At 55.0% G+C, this 22,217-nt stretch overlaps 2 protein-coding genes across 4 annotated transcripts in view; one reads left to right on the forward strand and one right to left on the reverse strand.

The window, feature by feature from the left end:
* COX4I1 (cytochrome c oxidase subunit 4I1) overlaps positions 1–22,217 on the forward strand; it is a 110,839-nt gene that overhangs the window by 12,607 nt on the left and 76,015 nt on the right. The window lies entirely within an intron of this gene.
* Positions 4,765–14,858, reverse strand: GINS2 (GINS complex subunit 2). 2 transcript variants are annotated; one of them, XM_077754086.1, is made up of 5 exons: positions 14,687–14,858; positions 14,234–14,348; positions 10,270–10,369; positions 5,583–5,709; positions 4,765–5,392 (listed from the first exon to the last, which is right to left on the reverse strand). In XM_077754086.1, exons 1-5 carry the CDS (start codon positions 14,774–14,776, stop codon positions 5,267–5,269), a joined length of 558 nt encoding a protein of 185 aa, XP_077610212.1. In that variant the 5' UTR covers positions 14,777–14,858; the 3' UTR covers positions 4,765–5,266. The 2 variants fall into 2 exon arrangements, with proteins under 2 accessions (XP_077610212.1, XP_077610213.1); XM_077754087.1 differs by lacking the exon at positions 4,765–5,392 and adding an exon at positions 6,380–6,506 and having other exon boundaries at positions 5,643–5,709.

Consider the following 22,217-nt stretch of genomic DNA (forward strand, 5'->3'; position numbering starts at 1 on the left):
GAGAACGTGCCATGCATGAAGCGAAGGACTCCAGGCTCCAGAAGGAGGAACTCGCCTTGACTTCGATGCAACTGGACAACCTCGGTCATTCAGCGAGCGCCGACGAGGACGCCCATGGTTTTGTTTTTGGGTTTTGTTTTTGGTTTTTTGGTTTTTCTTTGGAAAGGTGGTTTTCTTCCTCCCCCACGCCATTACGTTCTAATCCGAAAGCAAAGGCTCTCTCGACCAACACTAAAGCTGTCTCCCGGATGGCCCCTCGGCGCCCAAGACTGGATCAAACCGACTGCGCCGGGTTTCTGGGGCGGCCCCGCCGCCAGAGCCCAGTCCCCTTCCGCCGCGGCATGGGGTCGGCTCGCTCCTCCCCGGGACGGAGACCGGCTTTGGCAGAAGGAAGCAGGGGTGGGGGTGCCTTCTTCTGGAAAAGGGCTGCTTTGTTACTTTCCTGCAAAATTTCCTTCCAAGCAACTGGTCCTTGGAGCCCACAAAGCACCAGAACCGAAGCCTCGGGCCCACAGGCTTTTCCCTGGAAAAGCCCTGATCTAAAGCGCATCACCCAACTGAAGGTACCTTTTCATTACTGCGTTGGGGTGGGGGGGGTGTACAGAGCCCTATGTATACGGATGGCCACACCTGCCTGATTGTCACTGGGTGCGGTGTTTTCATACAAAACGTAAATTTTGAGAGAAAAGTCAAAGGTGCTTCAGCCTTGTACTGTGTATATATATTAAAAAGAAAAAACAAAGTTTTGTATGTTTTTATTACTTTAATTATTGTTATAAAAAAAGCCTGCCATTTTTAAATATGTGGTTTGGGGGGATTTTTTGTTTGTTTGTTTTCCTGTTTGGGGGTTCTGTTTGTTTTTTTTGCTTTTGTTTCCCTGGGCAAAAAAAACCCTTGCTTTTAGTGTTTGTACTGCTGCTGGTCAGGACGTTAAACTATTGAAGTGTTTTTAACAATTAAAGAAGAAGAAAAGTAAAAGAGCTTACCACTGGCACCTATGCGGTCACGTCATTTTTGAGTTGCACCAGAAAGTGATGATGTTGAAAGGGACCTCCTCCCGGCCCCCTGGCCCGGGGTGGGGAGGGCACAGCCTCTGCGGAAAGAACCTGGCAGGAAGGGAGCGTGCGTTCTGTGACAGGACCAATTCTAAGGTGGCTTTACAGCAGCCCGTCTGAGAACAGGTGCAAAGTAGAAACCTTAGAAGCTTTCCTTCAGAGGCAGAGCTTTGTAAAAGCCTTCAAGTAGGGTAAACCATTGCCTGGGCTTCCCCTCCTTGTGACTGACCAGCCCGAGCACAGGAGCAGCTGGGACCGGGGAGGGACCGTCTCCGTGCACACCAGGGTTTTCTTCCCATCCGGGTAGTTTCTCTCACCCGGATGGGCCCAAACCCGTGGCCAAAGCAGCCGGGGGCCGGCCTGTCGTGGGTGGGGGTGGAGGCAAGCACCTAGGTGGCCGGGCTCCCCTGCGCCTGGGGTCGGGGGTCAGGGACAGGCTGGCTGACCTTCAGCAAGGCTACTCACCGCGCTCGGCGGCAGGGCCCCGGGCCGGAGCCGTGCAGAGCAGCTTGCTGGCAGATGGCGTCGTCGCTTTATCTGTTCCCACACAGTGTGCTTTGTACGTCTGCCAAGAATCTTCCAGTTATTAGCAAACTCAGACAAAAAGTGCCGCCAGTATTATCAGCGGTCAACAAGCGCCTTCCTGTCCACAGAAACGACTGGAAGGGAGCGCAGGCCTGTTCCGCGGGCCTCCCCTCCCCTGCGAAGACCCTGGGCGACTGACATGGCCCACAGGTGGGGACAGGTGTTTAGAGGGGGCTCCTGCTGCCCAAGTCGGGCATAGATTCCCGAATTTCTCTCAAGGCGGCTGGCTCATATCCAAAAGAGCAAGCGCCAGGGCTCTGCCTCAGCACCCCGCTCCCTGCCCCGCCACCACCCCAGAAAAGGGCCAGACGCCCCCTCCTAATCGGCCAGGCAAGGGCTAGAGAGGAGACAGAGCACAGCGCCCCCTCACGACCCGAAGGGAGCCCCTGGTTGGGGTGCTGTTAGGGGAGGGGGCTGCGGGGGTCAGGGGCACGCCCGCATGGGGGCGGCCCCCACCTAGGGGCGGGAGCTGTGGGTGGGGCTAGAACCCCTCTGGTCCCCGCCTCTAGAAAATAGGGCCTTCCTCCGCCTTCCTGCCCTCTGCCTCTTCACCCTCCCGCCTCGCGGCAATGAGACCATCAGGATGCGGCCCAGTAGGCAGCACGGAGAAACCACGAGAATGTGGAGAGAGCAGGGGTGCACCACCAGGACCCAGTGCCCGGTACTGGGCTGTCCCGTCCACTGGCTAGTTTCACTTTCAGAGGCTCTGGACACAACAGCACCACTTCTCTGCCGTTTGGGCTTAAAAACGGACACACACACAATGTCTGTCAGCTCTTTCGCACGGAGTTGAGCCCAGCAGACCCGCTCTAGCATTCCTTACGAGGCTCGGGCCCGTTTGTTCGCGCAGACCTCTGCCTTTCACGACCTCCTATCTTCCCGCAGCCCCTGTCAAGGCGCGGGGGCGGGGCACACTCCACCTGCGAGGGCCCTCGAACCCCCAAAGCGGAGTCCTGCGGTTCTGCACGTAATCCCGTCATTAGAAACAAACCAGAGCTTTCCCCCAAGCTTGGCACTGGCACAACCTGATCGGTTGAAAATGTTTCTCCTATGATTAGAGCCAAACGGACATAAAGTCACGATCTTCCCCCATTATCTCAGATAAGTGGCCGAGATAGGACTTGACGGGTTTTTCTCCTACAGAACACAGGCTAAACGCTGAGCAAGCCTTCACATTCTAGTAGAGGACTTAGAGGAGCCCATACTCTCAGCAGCAGAGAATCAGAACACGAGGTCTGGACGTAGAACAGGGTTTTCCTCAAGTAGCTCGATAATGCTGCCAAGTCTCAAAATTCAGGCGCCCCCTCTCCCTCTGAGCGGATTCGAAGCAGAAAATTCCAGGGACCCACCACAAGACGGAGGTGGTCAGCACAAGCCAATTCTGTGACTCTTAGGTGTTTCTTAGCCACTTAGCAGAGGAAGTAGCCCCCCCAACCCCCCCACGGAAACCAGTTACCGACTTCCTCCCGTCCCGCCTGCCAGTAGCCTGTCCCAGCTTTCTGGTCCAGCACTTAACTTCAGCTCCTTCACTCCGCCTTGACCCAGGCAAGACCACGCCGATCGGTGTTCCTTTGTGTGTACCCTGTGCTCAATTGCTAGGTCGGTAAAACCAGTACACGGGAGGGAGGAGGGATGCCTTGGTCACTCTGGGGGCAGTTTAGATGCTGTGAAATTAAACCTGTTCTAAGTGTACTCGTTTGAATTAATTGTATTGTAATATTATTTGTTGAATGTAGTAATTAGGTATTTATGAATATATTGCTGTAATTTCTGACAACATCCAAAAAAAAATAAAATCTTCCTAAATCCTGTCAAGAGGAAAATCTTTTTATATGTTCCGGTAGGGCCGAAACACAGCGGCTCGGCCGGCTGAGCTTTACAGGTGAAACGTGAAGACGGGTTCTAAAAGGAAGGGATGAAGGGGTGAGGTCTGAGCTCTGCAGGAATCCTGACTCTCTCCCCAGTAGCATGTGGTCTCAGCCTAGAAGGGTCCCCAGATGAAAAGGCAAGTCCTGTCATCTGAAGGCGACCCTCTCGACCGTCCCCTTAAGTGACAGACCGCCGTCCTCTCGGTGTCTGACCCTTCAGTGCTCAGATAAGAGCCGTCTGTCGGAGGACAGCTGGGGAGCACTCCGGAGCGGAGAAACTGCCTGAGTCACATCGGGTGAGTCTAGGCCTTGAACACTGAAGGGCAAACACCAGAGGCTGTTCTTTCAGCTCGGCTGATGGCGCGTGCACACCCGGCAGGCCCGAGGGGGAGAGCGCGCTCCTGACCGCACCACCACCCACAGCCAGCCAGGCACAGAACCTTCTAGCCCTTGTGTGCCTCCGACCCATCGTCTCTCCCCTCAGGTGAAGGGAATTTCTAGAGTGATTCTAAGCCACAACGGAGATGTATTTCTCCGGGGAGAAACGGATCCTTCCTTGAGGCCCTGCCTCCAACAATGCCTCCTCTCTGTCAGCAAGAGCAGCAGCACAGGCCGGACTTGCCCTCCCGGCACGCCACGTGCCCCCGAGCACACAATCGTTTTCCCCACACTTTCCTTTTTTTTTTAGGTTCTTAGTTTATGAATCTCGTGAAAACCCCGCAGGGCCCCCACTCCTTCCGTCCGTCATCTGTCTCCGGCTCACTGGTAGCCAGTTCCCAGGCCCCTGGACTTGCAAGTCTGTGTGTGGGTTCGTTCTGTCTGTGCATAATCAAGGAATCCTAAATCACGCCAAGGACTCAGAATGGCTTCTGAGTCCAAAGGGTACCTCTGATGTGGTCTCATGCATTTGAGTTTGAGAGTGTGCGCACACACACACGTGCAAGCGACAGAGAATCCCAAGCAGGCCCCGTGCTGTCCGTGTGGAGCGCAACGCAGGGCTCAAACCCATAAACCATGCAGCACTCGAGCCCAGAAACCATGAGCTCGTGTCCGGAGCCAAAACCGAGTCAGATGCTTAACCGACTGAGCCACCCAGGCACCCCCCTGGCTTTCCTCTTGATAAGCACCCCTGCACCTTGACCAGAAGTAGCCGAGAGAGCAATCCGATTACACCCGTGATCTCCCTCTGGTCAGTCAGACCATCTGAGGCCCAGGACTTGCCCCTTGGTAGTAAAATGCAGAAGAAAAACCCAGTGTGAGTTCTGGGGGGGACTCCGTCTTTATTGAGCTCACATGAGGAATTGTGGTCAGTGGCTCACATGCCGTCCTCCGTGAGTGAACTCTAGGAGGGGCTAACTAAGCACTAAAGATGAGCATCGGCTGAGAAGGGGAAGCCCTGGGCTGCATCGCCAGTACACAGCCTCACCAGACACACACCGGCACGCAAGTCCGCACAGGAAGCCGGAGGCCCTGCCAGGAAGAAACACCACGTCTGGCCAAAGCCTCCTTCTCTCCCCAGCAAAGAACAGCTGGCTCCCAGAGACAGACGGCAAGTTCCAGGGAGTCTTGAGGCCGGAGCCCAAACCCGTTGCTTTCCGACAAAGTCACGAACCCATTCCTTGCTTCGGTACACAGTTTTTCACACGTTCAGAAGACACTTCTAGGACTCCAGAAGCGGGACTGCCTCTACCACGCCTCAGGTGCGCGCACACATACCGGCAGGCGCAAGGCCTCGCTCTGCCAACCCAGGTCTTTCTTCTAGAAGTCCTGCGACGGGGCGCCCTCCGGAGGTTGCAGGTTTGTCCGGAGTTTGTACATGTGGTTGAGCGCTTGGGTGAGGAAGGCCCCGCTGCTGTTGATCTCCATCAAGGTCAGGTTATCCAGCTGAAACGCAAGAGAAAACCCGCTGGCTTGGTCGAGGAGACGTGAAGCCCCCCTACCAAACTCTGAAGTCACTCAGCACAGCCGGCAGTGCCGGGAGACGACTCCTTGGCACCGGCAGGCAGCACCAGGTCCCCTGGGCACCTGCCGTGGGGAGGGTGCCTCTGCACCCCCGCCCCCGGCGCCCACCCACCTTGGCGTGGGCCTCCTGCTGCCGCACAAAGCTGTCCGCGGACACCCGCAGTTTGGCGATGCGAGTGTCCCACACGTCCTTGATCAGGGTCCGGATCTCATCTGCTTTGGGGATGTTGTCTGAGGCACTGGGGGAAGCAAACGTGGGAGCAATCACGGAAGGAAGCGCTTGGTGACCCAGGGCCGCGTCGGGGGGGAAGCGCCCTTAGTTGGCAAGCAGGCTCCACACCCAGCGGGCGGCTCCCACTCACGACCCGAGACCAAGTGGCGTGCTCCAGCAACCGGCCCAGCCGGGTGCCCCTCCAGGGACAAGTGGCTTTTTAAAAAAACGCTGCTCGGATTCAGGAAACCACGAGCAGTTATCGACACACAATGTGTTTTCCTTGACTTTCCATTTAAAGATGTAGAACTCTTGAGCAGGGGAGTTCTCTGACCAGCTCAGAGGTCATAACTCTTGAGCAGGGCAGTTCTCTGACCAGCTCAGAGGTCGTGACTTCTGTGCTCACGCCTCACCATTTACCCAAGGGCTTACACCCCGCCAGGGAAGACGACAACGGCTCTGTGCCAGGCCCAGCCCGTGCTCGGCACCACGAAGCACAAGCCCCCCCAAAGCCCCGCGGCCTAGGAACTGCCCCGGTCCCCAGAGAAAGCAAGTACACTCAGACACCACAGAGGAAGCCACCAATTAGCATACACCGAGCAAAGCCATGTACGGTGGATTCTGGGTAAGAGTTTGAACTGGAGTCAGCAAGGGTCATTGCAGCAGCCCTCCCGGCATGAGCCAGAGTTTCAACTAACCTTTGAAGAAGAAGGCAACATAGAGGATGAAAGCAGAGGCCAACGCCGTCCGTCACCAGGCACGCTAGGAAGGCGGAAATGGTCTCCACGTGCGGAAAGTCGCTTGTGATTAGCAGTGGAGTAAAATCTATACAGTAGATTGAAGACCCTGCTCTGAATAGCAGGTTAAGGGACAAGGGACCCCAGCTACTTTGTTAACTGAACTGCAGAAGAGAGGTCAACTCGGCTTCCCTGGCCAAATAGGGTACAAAGAATATTCTAAAACAAGAGTGTCAATAGGAACCGCAGACACAAGATACTGGACTTCAAAAACTAAAGATGTTGGGGCGCCAGGGTGGCTCGGTTGCTTGAGCATCCGACTCTTGATCTGGGCTCAGGTCATGAGCTCATGTTTCAGGAGACTGAGCCCAGAGCCTGCTTGGGCTCCTCGCTCTCCCTCTCTCTGGCCCTCCCCTGCTCAGGCTCAAAAAAATAAATCTAAAAAAAACCAACCAAGAGGAGCACCTGGGTGGCTCAGTGGGTTGAGCGTCCGACTTCAGCTCAGGTCATGATCTCATGGCTCCTGAGTTCAAGCCCCACTTTGGGCTCCATGCAGACAGCTCAGAGCCTGGAGCCTGCTTTGGATTCTATGTCTCCCTCCCTCTCTCTGCACCCCCCTCTCTAATAAACAAACATTAAAAAACAAATAAAAGAAAACCAAAAAACTAACGATGATCATCAGGCCCATCACCTCGGCTTCCATATTTTCCCTTCCAAGTCACCGCCCACACTGCCACTCGCGGTTCTCGGATCCATCGGCCGCCCTCCCAGGGACCCTGCAGCCACAGAACAGCAACCTGGGCTCCCCCGCCCTTCACATCTGCCCCAGGAGCTCTGCTTCCCCCAACATAACGCCCCTGCCTTCTACCTACAGCGTCCTGTCCTCTGGTCAGTTTCCCCCAGCTTCAAGCCCAGGCCGCCTTCCCTGGCATCCCGGCACCCCTAAGCAGCACTTCCCACACCGCAGGGTATAACTGCCGGGGAGCAGGCTCCCGCCATGTGGCTACTTCCACTACCTAGAGGAATGCCCAGTACTCTGTAAACAGCAGCCTCTTGTCACCTTAAGGACGAGTCCGGGTCACGTACCCCAAATTTTCACTTGAATCCAGCAGTGTCATTCTGCAGGTCCCTGGCCCTTGCTCTGCAGCAGATGACAGGGCGCTCCCCGATTTTTGTGCTAGCCGCCCTCCTGATTCCATCAGGGCTTCAAAAGCTTCAAGATTTGCAAATTACGTTTTTTAAAAATTTATCTAGAGGGGCGCCTGGGGGGCTCAGTCAGTTAAGTGTCCGACTCCGGCTCAGGTCATCATCTCACAGTTCGTGAGTTCGAGCCCTGCATCGGGCTCTGTGCTGAGTGTGCAGAGCCTGGAGCTGCTTCAAATTCTGTGTCTCCCACTGTCTCTGCCTCTCTACTGCTCACTCTCTCTCTCCAAAATAAACATTTAAAAAAAATTTTTTTTAATTTTTTTTTTGAGAGAGAAAGAATGTGAGCAGGGGACAGGCAGAGAGGAGAAAGAATGCCAAAGCCCGACGTGGGGCTCAAAGTCACAAACTGTGAGATCATGACCTGAGCCAAAATCAAGACTTGGATGACTTGAGTCTGATGCTTAACTGACTGAGCCACCCAGGCCCTACATGTTTTTTGGGGGTTTTTTAATTTTACTTTTTTATTTTTGGAGAGCAAGCACGCAGAAGGGGGAAAGGGACGGGGGGGCGAGGGGCAGGAGAGAGAGACTTAAGCAGGCTCCATGCTCAGCGTGAAGAGCCTAAGTAATGTCATTTTGAAATTAAAGCCTCCATTAAGAGCAACCTCGGGCTGCACGTAGCCCCAGTTCCTCAGACTGCTCAAGGCTAAAGCCATCCTCGGACCGCCCTCAGATCAGCTAATCAAAAAACATTCCTGTGGTCTGAGTCAAGGCTGGGAACTGTAGACAGTTATTCTGTACAAACTAGCCAGTTTCTCACCGCTTGCCTGAACCCCACGTGGGCCCTCTGAACTCACCTCATAATTGGTCATTTACAAAGGATTCTCAAAAGTCATGATTGGGTCCCACCAAAAGTAATGAACACCTCACAGATACTGAATGGTCAAAGCTGTAACTGTAATTGGTGCTTATGTGATGATGCTACATGTACTGTAACAACCCCATCCCTTACTCCTTAAAAACCCTGTTCGCTATTGTTCTTGGCTTCACCTTGCTGCCATGACACCAGCAGGCTGGGTGAGCCCCTGCTCAAGCTTGTAATAAAGACCCTTTTGCACTTGCATCGGTGTCGGCTCCTTGGTGGTCTCTGGGGACTCACGAATCAGGCACAACAAGTGCAGAGCCCAACATGGAGCTCGATCTCACAGCCCTGGGATCATGACCTGAGCCGAAATCGAGAGTCGGACACTCAACCAACTGAGCCACCCAGGCACCCCTCGTTTTGCAGATTACATTCTAGTATCTCCCAAGTAAAACTCATCCACACTTGCCTTGCCTACCCCCCTCTACTGATTGCCTTCATTCCTTTATTCAACAAACATGTGCACCAGGCACCGTGCTAGTGCAAACTAGTCCCTCCCCGTTCCCGTCAGCACTGGGGTGGGGGTGGCAGGGCACAGCCACACCAGTGACCAGAAGACAACAGCTGACAAGTGCCACGGGGCCCGCGAGCCGCCAGGAAGACAGGCACACGGAACCTGTGAGCACCCCGGTCAGGCTAAACTGAAGGAGGGCGCAGAGAACAGAGGAAATGGTATGGAGGCCCCGGGGACCCCGGTACGTGTGAAGAAGTGAGAGGGGCCGATGTGAGTCTGGAACCCAGAGCATCAGAGGTAAGAAGTGGAAGAGCCATGAGAGGAGGCAGAAGGAGCCGGGCCAGGCAGCGCTTCGCCGGCTGTAATCAGGACGTGAGCCTAAACCCTGGACAGGCTCCAAGGAACGGGGGAGTCACGAGGCCACTTCGTCTTCAAAAGACAGCTCTGGGGGCGCCTGCATGGCTCAGTCGCTTAAGGGTCCGACTCCTGATTTCAGCTCAGGTCATGAGCTCCTGGTTCAGGAGTGGTCTGTGCTGACGGTGCAGAGCCTGCTTGTGATCCCCTCTCCCTCTCCCTCTCTCTGCCCCTCCCCTGCTTGCACACACTCCCTCTCTCAAAATAAATCAACTTCAGAGGAAAAAAAAAAAGACCCCTCTGGCTGCAACGTGGAGAATGAATCGGAAGGAAATGGGGAGCAGCGCCTGGGTGCGTCCAACTCGGTTTCGGCTCAGGTCATGATCTCATAGTTGTGAGATCGAGCCTCACGTTGGGCTCCATGCTGGGCGTGGAGCCTGCTTAAGATTCTCTCTGCCTCTGCCCCTCTTCCCGGCTCACTCGCTCTCTCAGAGAAAAAAGTTCAAACAGCAGCAGCCACTGGGGGCCCAGCCTGGCCCCGGGGACCCAGAAGTCAAGGCACGTCTGCCAAGAGCGGGCTTTCCTCATGGCCAGGGCTCAGAGCAAGCGCGGGCCCTGTGGCCCTTCCCGCAAAGGACGTGTGAGATCTCCCGCACATGGAGACCGAGGGGGACGCTTCACTGATAAAGCAGAGCTGCCGTGAGGAATAAGGGCGGGGGAGGACATTGGAGGCTCGCACTGGGGTCCGACGCCAAGGGACTTCCCAGGAGAGGGAGGGTGGGAAGAGGGAAGGGAGAAACCGGCACGGGCGCGCACACCAACACCTCCCAGGTTACTGGTCTGAGCAAGCAGGCGGCCGGGGACGCCACTGACCCCGGAGATGAACGTGTGTGTGGCGGGGGGGACGGGACGGGGCTCCGGGAGGAGACTCGGGATCCATCTCACACGTGGGCTCCAAGAGGGGAAAGGGACTTACTGGTTCAACAGGAGCTTGGTAAGTTCCATGTAGTACGGGCTGGGCATGGGGGTGAAAGTCTCCTCCTTTCGTTCATGATCACGAATCTTCGCCAGCTTTTCTGAAATTTAGAAGACCACACATTTTACCATCACTGTGCCCAACATAGCTTCTAAGCCTCCCGGGTCTACCACGTGTCTGTATTACCTATTCCATTAACTAACAGAAATGTGAAGAAGAAAAAAACGCTTTTCGGAAGAACACAACACTCACTAGATGATTCAGGGTTCATTATTTCTCTTCTAGAAGGGGCTAAATTTCTTCCGCCGCTGCGGCTTTGGCCACGGGGTCTGTTACTGAAGAAAAACGGTCAGAGTCGTTGGGGCAAGAGCACAGCGTCCAGCCTTTGATGCACGGGGGCTGTGGCTGGAGAAAGTTACTCCGGCTGCGGAGGGGGGGCCGGATGCCCGCAGCTGGAGTCACTCACCGGAGCCCAAGCCCATCTCCCCGTCCTACTGGTCAGAGAAAGCCCCGGATCTGGACTCGCCGCTGTGGCTAAAGGATACACACACAACTATGCTGGGGGGTAGCGGCCCCCATTCTCCCGGGAGCCCGGTGCCATACCACAGCCCCACCAAAGCTCCAGTCTCACGCCGGGTGTAGATAGGACTTAAAAATCCTCCCGACACCGGCTACCAAACCATGTTTTCAAGAGTTAAATTCCTTTCTTCGACCACTCAGGGTGGGCATGGGGTGGGGGGTTGTGTCTATTCTATCCCTCGGCCAACACAGCTCACCAAGAACCATGACCTCCGCTCAGCCAGACCCAGCGGTTCCTTCCGTCTTCACATCTGACAAAGATGAAGCCTCCCCAGAGCGTATTTATTATTCGATTTCCGAGTGCTCCGAGTTCTCTTATCTCACGGATTCTTCCAGGCCATCCTGACCTCTCTCTCCACACTGGGACCCAGAGCTCAGTTCCCTGCCGCCTTCGCCACCCTCACCCGCATCCCGTGTGGCTTCGTCCTGCCTCACCCGAACACCGTCTAAGCGCGCACGACGGCCTCCTCGTTCCTAGCCCCCGGTCTCCGCTTCCCAGGGAGTGACCGGCACTGCCGCTCAGTGTTTCCGCCCGGGTAGCCAGCAGGCACCTCCAGTGGGACTCGGTCCCGACCCCAGCCCCCGCGCTCTGCAGTCTCCCGCAGCTCAGGAGGATGCGCCTCCAGCTCCTTCTGTAGTCCAGGCCAGCAACCCCGGCATCCATTCTCGTTTTGTTCAGTTTATTTATTTATTTATTTATTTTCAGAGAGACAGAGAAAATCCACCAGGCTCTGCACTGGCAGCACAGAGCCCAACACGGGGTTCGAACGCATGAACTGTGAGATCATGACCTGAGCCGAAACCAAGGGTCTGGCGCTTGCCTAACCGACTGAGGCCCCCAGGCGCCCCCACCCAGGCGCCCATTCTGAACTCTCCTCTCAGATCCCACAGCCTGTCCTTCAGCAAATCCTGTGGATTCTTCCTTCAAAACACACCTGGGGGCGCCTGTGGGGCTCAGTCACTTGAGCATCCAACTCGATTCCATTTCGGCTCAGACCGTGAGGTCATGGTTTGTGGGTCTGAGCCCTGAACAGGACTCTGCGCGGACAGTGCAGACGGAACCTGTTTGGGATTCTCTCCCTCCCTCCCTCCCTCTGCCCCTCCCCTGCTCACACGCTCTCTCTCAAAATAAATAAACTAAAACAAACCTAANATGAAATACCTCTGTTCAAACTCTGCAGTGAATCCAAAAGACGGACATCACCCAGTGAGGGCCAGGCTGTGGAACGATGGGATAGTAATGGCCCAGCCCCTCTGGAGGTCTGGCTGGCACTTTTTAAAAAAAATGTTTTAATGTTTATTTTTGAGAGAGATAGATCACAAGTGGGAGAAGGCCATGGGGCGTCTGGGTGGCTTAGTCGATTAAGCGTCCGACTTTCGCTTAGGTCATGATCTCACGGTTCGTGGGTTCGAGCCCCGNGCAGGAGAAGGCCAGAGAGAAAGAGAGAGAGAGACTGATGGACACAGAATCCGAAGCAGGCTTCGGGCTCTAAGCTGTCAGCACAGAGNCCCCTAGAGAACTAGAAACCTAGATCCACAAAAAGACTTGGCCGGGAATGCATAGAACAGTCCCGCTAGCAGTGGCCAAAAATGGGAGAGGATGCAAACACCCACCACCGGAAGGACGGGTGAGCACACTGTGGAGCGCCCTGCTCGGCGCTCAAAGCGACCAAACGGCAAGTGCGAGAGCATTCAAGGAGAGAAGTCAAGACTTATGGGGCGCCTGGGTGGCTCAGTCAGTTAAGCCTCCCATTTCGGCTCAGGTCATGATCTCACAGTTCGTGGGTTCGAGCCCTGCACTGGGCTCTGTGTTGACAGCTCAGAGCCTGGAGTCTCTTTCAGATTGTGTCTCCCTCTCTCTCTGATCCTCCCCCGCTCATGCTGTCTCTCTCTCTCAGAAGTAAATAAAACAGTAAAAAAATTAAAAAAAAAAAAAAAACACTAGGTGGTTCCCTTCACAGGGCACCCAGAGGCAGGTGGAACTCACTGCTAGCGGCAGAATCAGAAGGCAGCTAGCTCTCGGGCCGAGTCCACTGACCAGGGACATCGCACTACTGCTCACCCCTTAGCCCAGCCTGGCCCTGGCCCGTGAGAAAGCTCAGCCCTCCACACCTTCTCCGACCTGGCCTGTGACAAGACAGGCTCTGGCCCGTCACCTGGGTCCGGATGGACCAAAACTTCCAGGAGAGGAGGCAGCGCTAACAGAGCCCGAGCCGGCGGCGTGCCCTGATCTGGCAAGTCCCTTCAGAAGAGGGAATGAGGGCTTCCCTTTGTCGCACACCCGCCAGGGCCGCCTGCACCCCCTTTAGGACCAGCAGGAGAAAATGCCCGCAGTCTTTCTGAAACGCACTTGAGAGTGCCCGGCTCAGAGGAGGCCTTACTTCTAGGTGATTCCCCAGGTGATTCCCATCTGGGAGGGGACAATCAAAGCCACTCAGGGGTTGTTCAAATTCCGTGTGTGTCCCCATTCCGAAAAAAATGGCTGTGCTTTGTAGAAGGAGCCGCTTTGGTCTCTGAGTTAGGAAAAAGATGGCAACGGCTCAGGATAAAGTCTGTCCGCATTGTTGACACATCATTTTCTTTTTTACTGAGGCATAATTAACACACATACCGCTCACCCACTTAAAATGCACAGTTCAGGGGCGCCTGGGTGGCTCAGTCGGTTGAGCGTCCACCTTTGGCTCAGGTCATGAAGTCACGGTCGGGCTCTGTGCTGACAGCTCAGAGCCTGGAGCCTGCTTCCAATTCTGTGTCTCCCTCTCTCTCTGCCCCTCCCCTGCTTGCACCTGCGCTCACTCGCTCTCTCTCTCGAAAATAAACAGATTAGAAAAAAAAATTTTTTAATGCCCAATTCAATGGTTTTTAGTATATTCAGAGCTGCATGTGATCTTTGTGTAGCATGACCAGTCCTTCGTTCCTTTATACCAAATAGTATTCCCTCATTTGGACAATGCGTCATTTTCATGCGTGAGGACTCTGCGCCTCGACGTGCACCTTATAAACGTTTCCTAAGCAAACTGTACCCCTGCTGTGGGGCCAAAACGCACAACCCCGAGATCAAGGGTTGCACAGTCTACCGACTGGACCAGCCAGGTGCCCCAGTGGAGTTATTTTTTAAAACTTACAAGAAATACCTCATCAAGGTTATACAGTATTTTTTAAATTTAAAGCAAGTTCAAATATCTTAAAGTCGAAACCTGAGCAAAAAGTGGTTTGTTTCTCAGACTGACATGACCTTGGTAACAGCGGTGGGCGAACTCTGCCGGGGAGCCTCCAATCGTTCATCATGAACTTCCGCTGAGCAGCGGCTGATGGAGGCGGGGGAAGGGGCCCCTGCTCCCACCCAGAGGAGGGTGTCCCCAGCCCTGCTGCCCCCAGCGCTTACCCACGTCCATCCACCCAGGAGGAATCAGCCGGCACTTCTGTCTCTGTTTCAGGTTAATCGCCAGCCACAGGGGCACTTCCACTGGTAACCCAGGGTTAAAAGGCCCCAGGTCGCCCTGGCAGAGGAAAATCAGGTTCCAGGTCAGACCCAACAGGGCGAAAGGCGATGGGGGACCCCGCCGCGGGGAAACAAGAGGAAGGACGTGCACGGGCTGAAACCTAAAGAAAACTAAAAGCCCAGGTGTGAGCACAGACCCAGTAAGGCGGCTCCAAGCTGGGAGCGCGCGGGGGGCAGCTGCCCTCACCTGCGCGCACCTGGCCAGCCCCCGGGGCACCTGGCCGGCCCGCCCCAGCTGCCCGGCGCTCGGGGGAAGCCACGCGGAAGCCCACGGGGAACAGCTGAGGGGCCGGGCCCTGCCCGAGGNGGGGCCTGAGGCAAATGCCCAGCCCTTACCCCAATGAGGTAGATCTTGTCCAGGCTGAAGTTTGGGATAATGGTAACCAGCTCCTTCTCAGCCAAAAACTCCACCTCAGCCGCGTCCATACTGGCCCCAGCAGCCGGCCCGGGACTAGCCGCCTCCCGCAGCCCGCTAAGGTCCAGGGAAGCGCGGAGGCCTCAGCTTTCCCCCCNCGTGACCTCGCCCCCGGACAGACGCAGCCTGTTTCCCTTAGCTTCACAGTCTTCGGCCCTGTCTTCCCGTGTTGCTTGGAGCCTGTAAAAATGCCGACCCCTGCACCCCACCCACATTGCCAATTCAGAAAGTTCGGGAAGAGGCTGAGTGTGGGCGTGGGCAAGGGCCCAGGCGAGGTTCCTGAAGGCCCTGCACATACTACTGACGTACTTCTGTGTTCGCCCCCCATGCCGCGGGCTTCTGTGACACCTAATAGCCGGGGTCTCACACTCTCTCCTGTGTCGGAATCCTCTAGAAGGTGTTAACATGCACACTTGCAGAAACTGCCTTTTTAACCAGGGCCAGGAAAGCTTGCTGGGGGGTGAAACTGCTAGTGCAGGCTCATCGGGACAGGCCCTGGGCTGAATTTGAACCCTTGATCATTAGGCCCTGGAGACAGGATTCAGGTGATCTGAANCCTGAAACTTGCCCCACGTGCCTGCCCCATGTAGGGTTGTTGGAGAGAAGAAATAAGGCCATAATTAAGACAAATACTTACAAAGCCTGGCTGTCTCAGGCTGTGGAGCAGGTGGCTCTGTTTTTTTATTTTTTTTAAGTAATTTCTATACCCAGCGTGGGTCTTGAACTCATGACCCTGAGATCAAGAGTCAGATGTTCTACCAGCTGAGCCAGCGACGCACCCCAGAGGGAGCTATTCTTGATCGTGAGGTCCTGAGTTAGAGCCCCTCCCTGAGCGTGGAGATTACTAGAAGAAGAAAAAAAGGAAAAGAAATAAAAGTTCCCTTTGGATGCTGTGCGACTGAAGGCAAGTGACTACTTTGAACCTCAGTCTCTTCACCTGCAGACGAGGTAGGAATGAGATGGACCCGGGGACGTTTGGGGAAGTGGGGGAAGCGGCAAGCCACCTGGTCCGTCCTGAAATAGAAGCTCCCTCGGGCATCTGCAGAGAGTGTGTGCCAGCTTGTCTGGGTTTTGACTGATAGGGGAATGTTTTCTTGACTGGCAAATATTTGTGTTCCACAGTTGGCGAGCCTTCCCTCCCTGATTTTCACAGCCTGTAAAAGAGCAAAGGAAAAGAGCTGGCGGCAAAGCCGGGGTTCGGAGAGACCGTCACGCACGGTGGGACGAGTGGAAAAGCTGGCGGAGCCCGGGGTCCACATCACCTGAGACTCCTTGTCCTTGTCTGTAGAATGGGGGCAGGGCTGCTCCTTACCTCGCCGGGCTGCTGACGGAACAAGATGAGACGGTGGGCAGCGTTGCACACTGCAAAACGATGACGTCCTGGAGTCTCAAACAGGAGCGTGCGTTGGGGTCACCTGAGGGGCTGTTAAATGTCTTTCCATCCCTGGAAGCATGACTCACAACAGCTAAGAGGGGGAAACCACGCAAAAGTCCATCAGCTGAGGGATGGAGAAAGAAAACAGTCTGTATAGACTGTGGACTATTATTCAGCCACAAACAGGAACGAGGAGCTGATTTCTCTACAACGTGGATGAACCTTGAAAACACTATGCCACATGAGAAAAAGCCAGGAACAGGGGCGCCTGGGGGGCTGAGTCGGTTAAGCGTCTGACTTCGGCTCAGGTCATGATCTCATGGTTCGTGGGTTCAAGCCCCACATTGGGCTCTGGCTGACGGCTCGGAGCCTGGAGCTGCTTCTGATTCTGCGTCTCCCTCTCTCTGCCCCTCCCCGGTTTGCACTCTGTCTCTCTCTCAAAAACAAATAAACATTTAAAAAATAAACTGTCATTTCATCAAAAACAGAGTCTAAAAAACTGTCGCAGCCTGGAGAAGCCTAAGGAGACATAACGAAATGTCACTTGGGGTCCTGGAACAGAAAAAGGACATGGGGGAAAACCTGATCAAATGTGAAAAAGGAGGGGCGCCTGGGGGGCTCAGTCAGTTAAGCGTCTGACTTCAACTCAGGTCATGATCTCATGGTCTGTGAGTTCGAGCCCTGCATCAGGCTCTGGGCCGACAGCTCAAAGCCTGGAGCCTGTTTCAGATTCTGTGTCTCCCCCTCTCTCTGCCCCTCCCCTGCTCATGCTCTGTCTCTCTCTCAAAAATAAAATAAAAACATTTTTAAAAATGTGAATAAGGAATGGACTTTAGTTAATAATAGTGTACCAGGAAACAACAGGTGTTAGTGAGGATGTGGAGAAAGGGGGACCCTCTGGCACTGCTGGTGGGAAGGCAAACTGGTGCAGCCGCTCTGGAAAACAGTGTGGAGGGTCCTCAAAAATTAAAAATAGAATTACCATCTGATCCAGTAACTCTACTGCTGGGTACATATCCAAAGAATACGAAAACACTAATTCAAAAAGATACGTGCATCCCTATGTTTATTGCAGCCTTATCTGTAAGAGCCAAACTATGCAGCCCAAGTGTCCATCAACTGATGAAATAAGGAAGACGTGGCATATATACCACGGAATATTACTGAGCCATAAAAAAAGAATGCGATCCTGCCATTTGCAATGACGTGGATGGAGCTACAGAGTATAATGGTAATAAGTGAAAGAGAAAAGTGAAAGACAAATACCATATGATTTCACTCATATGTAGAATTTAAGAAATAAAACAAACGAAGAAAGGAGAAAAAGAGAGGCAAGCCAAGAAACAGGCTCTTTTTTCTTTTTTTAACGTTTATTTCTTTTTGAGAGAGAGAGAGAGAGAGAGAGACAGAGTGCGAGCAGGGGAGGGGCAGAGAGAGAGGNGGGCACCTGTTCCGACGAGCACCGGGTTGTACGGAAGTGTTGAACCTCCTGAAACCAATAAACACTGTACATTCACTAACTGGAAATAAATCTTGCACCTAAAAAGTCATAGTGTCTCAAAATTGGTTCATTAATTTTGACAAAGGGACCAGAGTAGGTAAGATTTAGGGCAGGGGAAACTAGGTGGACACTCTGTGGGAATCCTCTGTAGTATTTTTGCAACTTTTCTGTAAATCTAAAGCTCTTCTTAGAAAAGATTATCTAAAGAAATCTCGGGGCGCCTGGCTGGTTCAGCTGGTGGAACATGTGACTCTGTGTTTCGGGGATCATGAATTCAAGCCCCAGCCTCGGAACCCTCTTCTTTAGGGCTCTGCCAGGCGTCTAAACACNGCGCCCCTAAACACTCTTGAAACTGAACCCGTCGCCTCATTCAGCCCAGCAGAAAACGGCACTCGGAACATGAGTCCGCATCTTGGACTTCGGACCTTAAGGCAGCGGGCCTTCCTGCCGCGACAGAAGTGTCCTGGAGCTGTGCCATCCACGAGGGCAGCCACCGAGCCCCAGGTGGAAACATGTGCAGCATGAGCCACCGACTCGGGCCTGGGGTCCTCCCAAGGGCCAGGCAGGCCTGCGCCCACCGATGCGCCCCCACCGGCGATTCTTGGGCTGAGCGTGTTTGGGACGCCCCGTGGGGCGTCTGCACAGATTGTTCGTTCAGTCCTTGATTAATTTACCTTGAGGTCTGAGTCCCCGCCACGTGGGAGCGACTGTCTGATAGGGAGGGGACCAGCACGGCGCCGTGAGGAATCGTAGTGCGGAGCGGAGGAGGCCGGGGAGGCGCCGCCTGCCCCATGTCCAGGCCACACCTGGACCAAAGGACTCACGACCGTGGGGCAGGGTTGAGGCTAAGGGTCACTGAGCTGATAAGCTGACTCCTTCCTGTGGCCTCCGGGAGCAGCCTAGGGGAGGCCGTGACTCACAGCTGGTGTCACCCATCTCAGCGGGGGGCTAGAATTAGTCACAGCTGCAAAAGGGAAATGCACAGTGGAAAACACCTTCCTTCCCTTGTCTCAGCTGAAACAAGTCGTTATCGAGCGCGGAGCAGGGGCCTGGTTAACAGGGCGGGACGGCTTCCCTAAGCTGTGGCCCGGGAGCCGGAGAGCCATGGCTCCCATGTGGGGGGGGCGTCACCCCTCCAGGGGCCCCAGGGCGGGGGTGATAGCATGGCCTTCCGGCCCGCAGTGGAGCCACGTGGGGCTTGAGGCGGAGGACCCAGCGGTGCTCAGAGTGGCCCCGCTCACGCTCAGCAGGTGGCTCAGCCTTCGGCAGGACAGCCCGCGACGGGCAGGGGCCAGCTCCCCGGGGGCCTCCTGGGGGAGCCGGGAACAGGACCCTGAGCTCAAGGAGGGGCCCCCTGAGGGATGTAGGTGGGGGCGTGACACGGATAGATTCACACTTTAGGACAGAGCTCCAGGCGGCGCAGCGGGTGTGGGCGCGGGGTGCGGTCCAGCGGGAGAGGCTCACCCGGAGGCCAAGAAGGGAAGCCCAGGTGAGCCGTGGCAGCGGCCTGGCCTAGGGCAGCACCGGGGGGCCCCCAAGAGCAGAACTGGCTGCAAGCGGAGCTCGGTGCCTGCCAGGGACCAGGAAAGCCCTGCAGCAGCCGCCCTGCCTTCCCCGGAGGCCGGCGCGACCTTCCTCCTCCCCGCAGGCCTCCGGGATTTAGCGGGGGAGCCCTCCTGCCAGCGGCTCACGCACATCACGGCTGAGCCGGGAGCTCTCAAATGGCTCCGACATGGTGCGAATACACTCTTGTCTTTTTGCCATCTGCTGCTGTCATTAAAAAATTACATTTCCATCTGTTTTCACGCTTTTCTCCCCTCCCAGCCTCCCCTCCCGGAGGCACACAGCGCGAGTCCCCTAGTCATGGGCCGGAACGTTCCCTCGCCTCCTGGAAGCTGGGGACGTCTCGGGGACACGCCAGGGGTGGGGGACACGCCAGGGGGAGGGGTCACGGGCCTTCTCGGTGGTCAGTCTCCTCTCCGTTCACCACGCACCGCCAGGCCTGCTCTGCGCCCCGCCAACGCGCACTTTGGGGGGAGCCATTTACAAAGCGTTTTATTGTTGGTTTTAATCGGTACGCACGACTTCGCCATTAAAAGCAAATGAAAAATAAACTACAGACATTAGTATCCATTTCCCCCAGGATGTATTTAGGGAAGAATAGAAGCAAGAGATGAGAATCAGGCAGCCATGCTTTGGGTTCAAAGAAGTCATCATTCTAGACCGGCTCCAAAGAGATACCTCCAACCCCCCACTTTTAATTGAAAGAGGACTGGGGCTCCCTCCACTCTGACCTCAAATTGTTTTTTGTTTTTTTAAAAATTTTATTTTGGGGGCACCTGTGTGGCTCAGTAGGTTGAGCCTCCGACTTTTTTTAATTTTTGAGAAAGAAGGGGGGAAGAGAGAGAGAGCACGAGTGAGGGAGGGGAAGAGAGAGAGAAAGAAAGAGAATCCCAAGCAGGCTCTGAGCTGTCAGCACAGAGCCCCATGCGGGGCTCAAACTCACAAACTGAGCCCATGACCTGAGCCGAAATCAAGAGTCGTGTGCTTAACTGACTGAACCACCCAGGCGCCCCTGAGTGTCTGACTCTTAGTTTTGGGTTAGGCCATCATCTTGTGGTTCGTGGGATCGAGCCCCGTGTCGGCCTCTGTGCTGACAGCGCGGAGCTTATTTGGGATTCTCTCTGCTCCTTGCGCACGCAAGATCTCTCTCTCTCTCAAAATAAACAAAGATTTTTTTAACAGTTTTTTTTAGATGTTTATCTTTGAGAGAGAGAGAGAGACAGTGTGAACAGGAGAAGGTCAGAGAGAGAGGGAGACACAGAATCCGAAGCAGCTCCAGGCTCTGAGCTGTCAGCACAGAGCCCGACGCGGGGCTCGAACCCACGAACCGTGAGATCATGACCTGAGCCGAAGTCGGACGCTCAACCAGCTGAGCCACCCAGGTGCCCCAGAAAGATTTTATTTCTTAAGTTATCTCTACACGGAACATGGGGCTCAAACTCAACAACCCTGAGATCGAGAGCCGCGTGCTGCACCGACAGAGCGAGCCGCCCCTGACCTCCATCCAGCTGGCTACTTCGGGTTCCTCCATCCAACGTGTCTTCGGCTCAGGCAGAGGACCCTGAGGGCAGAGCATCCTGTGATGGGAACACAAAGCTGTCCCCTCAAGCGATAAGCACATCAGTCTGCAAGCCCCCTCGTGACTGACCCCAGACAGGTGTGGATTTGACCTTCAGTGCCTACCTGCACGCACCCACCCACCTTTGCCCCGCACTTCCCGTAGATAAACTGGAAGTATTTTCAGCACGTTGGAGAATCTCTGAGCCGCTGGTCCGCTGTCTTCCCAGCGTCGGCCTCAGTGAAATAAATCCCTTTCCCGTCTCTGCCTCTGGATTTTGTCAACGACGAGCGGCCGAACTTGGTCTGTTCCGGACCTTTGGAGCCAGGAGCTCGAGCAGCCCCAGGACCCGGCTACACAACGAAGGCTCAGGTCCACGCAGGACTGAACAACTTCGCAAGGTGGTAGCCACCCGGGTGGGCCTGGTGGCTCTTCTCAAACACAGCTTTGTGAACATCAGCATATTGCCCACCTCCTGAAGGACTTTTGGGAACCTGGGCCACACGTTATCATTCTCGGCTCGGTGTGCTATTCGTTGAAACATGCCCCAAACCTAGTTATTACCCCCACTTGAAGGTCAAGGAGACTGAGGCTCCAAGCAACAAAGTCACTGGCTGAAGGTCGCCCAGTTGACAAATGGAGCTGAGTGTGGGGACAGGCTGGGACTCAGGCTGCGCCGTGGGGACACACCATCGCAGAGTCCACCCCAGACGTCCCCAAACATAATGTGCATTTGAACCAGACCCCTGCTGAGAGCACACTCAGGTTTGAGAAGCACTTGTGTAGACCAGAACATTCCTAGCCAAAGGCACAGGGGCCCGGAAGGTGGTGTGTGTGTGTGTGTGTGTGTGTGTGTGTGTGTGTGTGTGTATGCATGCACACGCATGCTCTCTCTCTCTCAAAATAAAGAAAGAAGGGGGCGCCTGGGGGGCTCTGTCGGTTGAGCGCCCGATGTTGGCTCAGGCCATGATCTCACGGTTTGTGAGTCTGAGCCCCGCGTCGGGCTCTGTGCTGGCGGCGCAGAGCCTGCTTCGGATCCTGTCCCCCCTCTGCCCCTCCCCTGCTTGCACTCTCTCAAAAATAAATATTAAGAACGAAAAGAGGGGGGCAGGTGTTTGCAGTGCACCCCATATTCATGTCTTCAATGTCACACAATCCTCAGGTCCCTATGACATTGTCTCCATTCCTCAGATGAGGAAACTGAGGCCCAGAGAGGTCAGTGACCTGCCCGATCATGTTACTAACACTAGTGTTCATTACATGGCAGGCACCACGCAGGGGTTTCACGCAGATTATTTTACTTAATCCTCAGACACTCCTATTATCCTCTTTCTGGGTGAGAAAAATGTTCAGAGAGGTCAAGTGATTTTCTAAGATCACACAGCACAACGTGGGGTCCTTGCTCGGATCCACTCCCCCCATTCTTTCTCACAGCTCTTATGAGGGATGCTAGGG

The sequence above is a fragment of the Crocuta crocuta genome, unplaced genomic scaffold (genome assembly GCF_008692635.1).
Source record: "Crocuta crocuta isolate KB4526 unplaced genomic scaffold, BGI_CrCroc_1.0 scaffold61, whole genome shotgun sequence".
Lineage (NCBI taxonomy): Eukaryota > Metazoa > Chordata > Mammalia > Carnivora > Hyaenidae > Crocuta > Crocuta crocuta.

Coding starts and splice junctions, on each gene's coding strand:
- GINS2 (XM_077754086.1), bottom strand. CDS start 14,776: ATGGACGCGGCTGAGGTGGAGTTTTTGGCTGAGAAGGAGCTGGTTACC. Junction 10,370..14,233: donor TCCTGGGTGGATGGACGTGG/GTAAGCGCTGGG, acceptor TCTAAATTTCAG/AAAAGCTGGCGAAGATTCGT. Junction 5,393..5,582: donor AGCAGGAGGCCCACGCCAAG/GTGGGTGGGCGC, acceptor CTTGCGTTTCAG/CTGGATAACCTGACCTTGAT.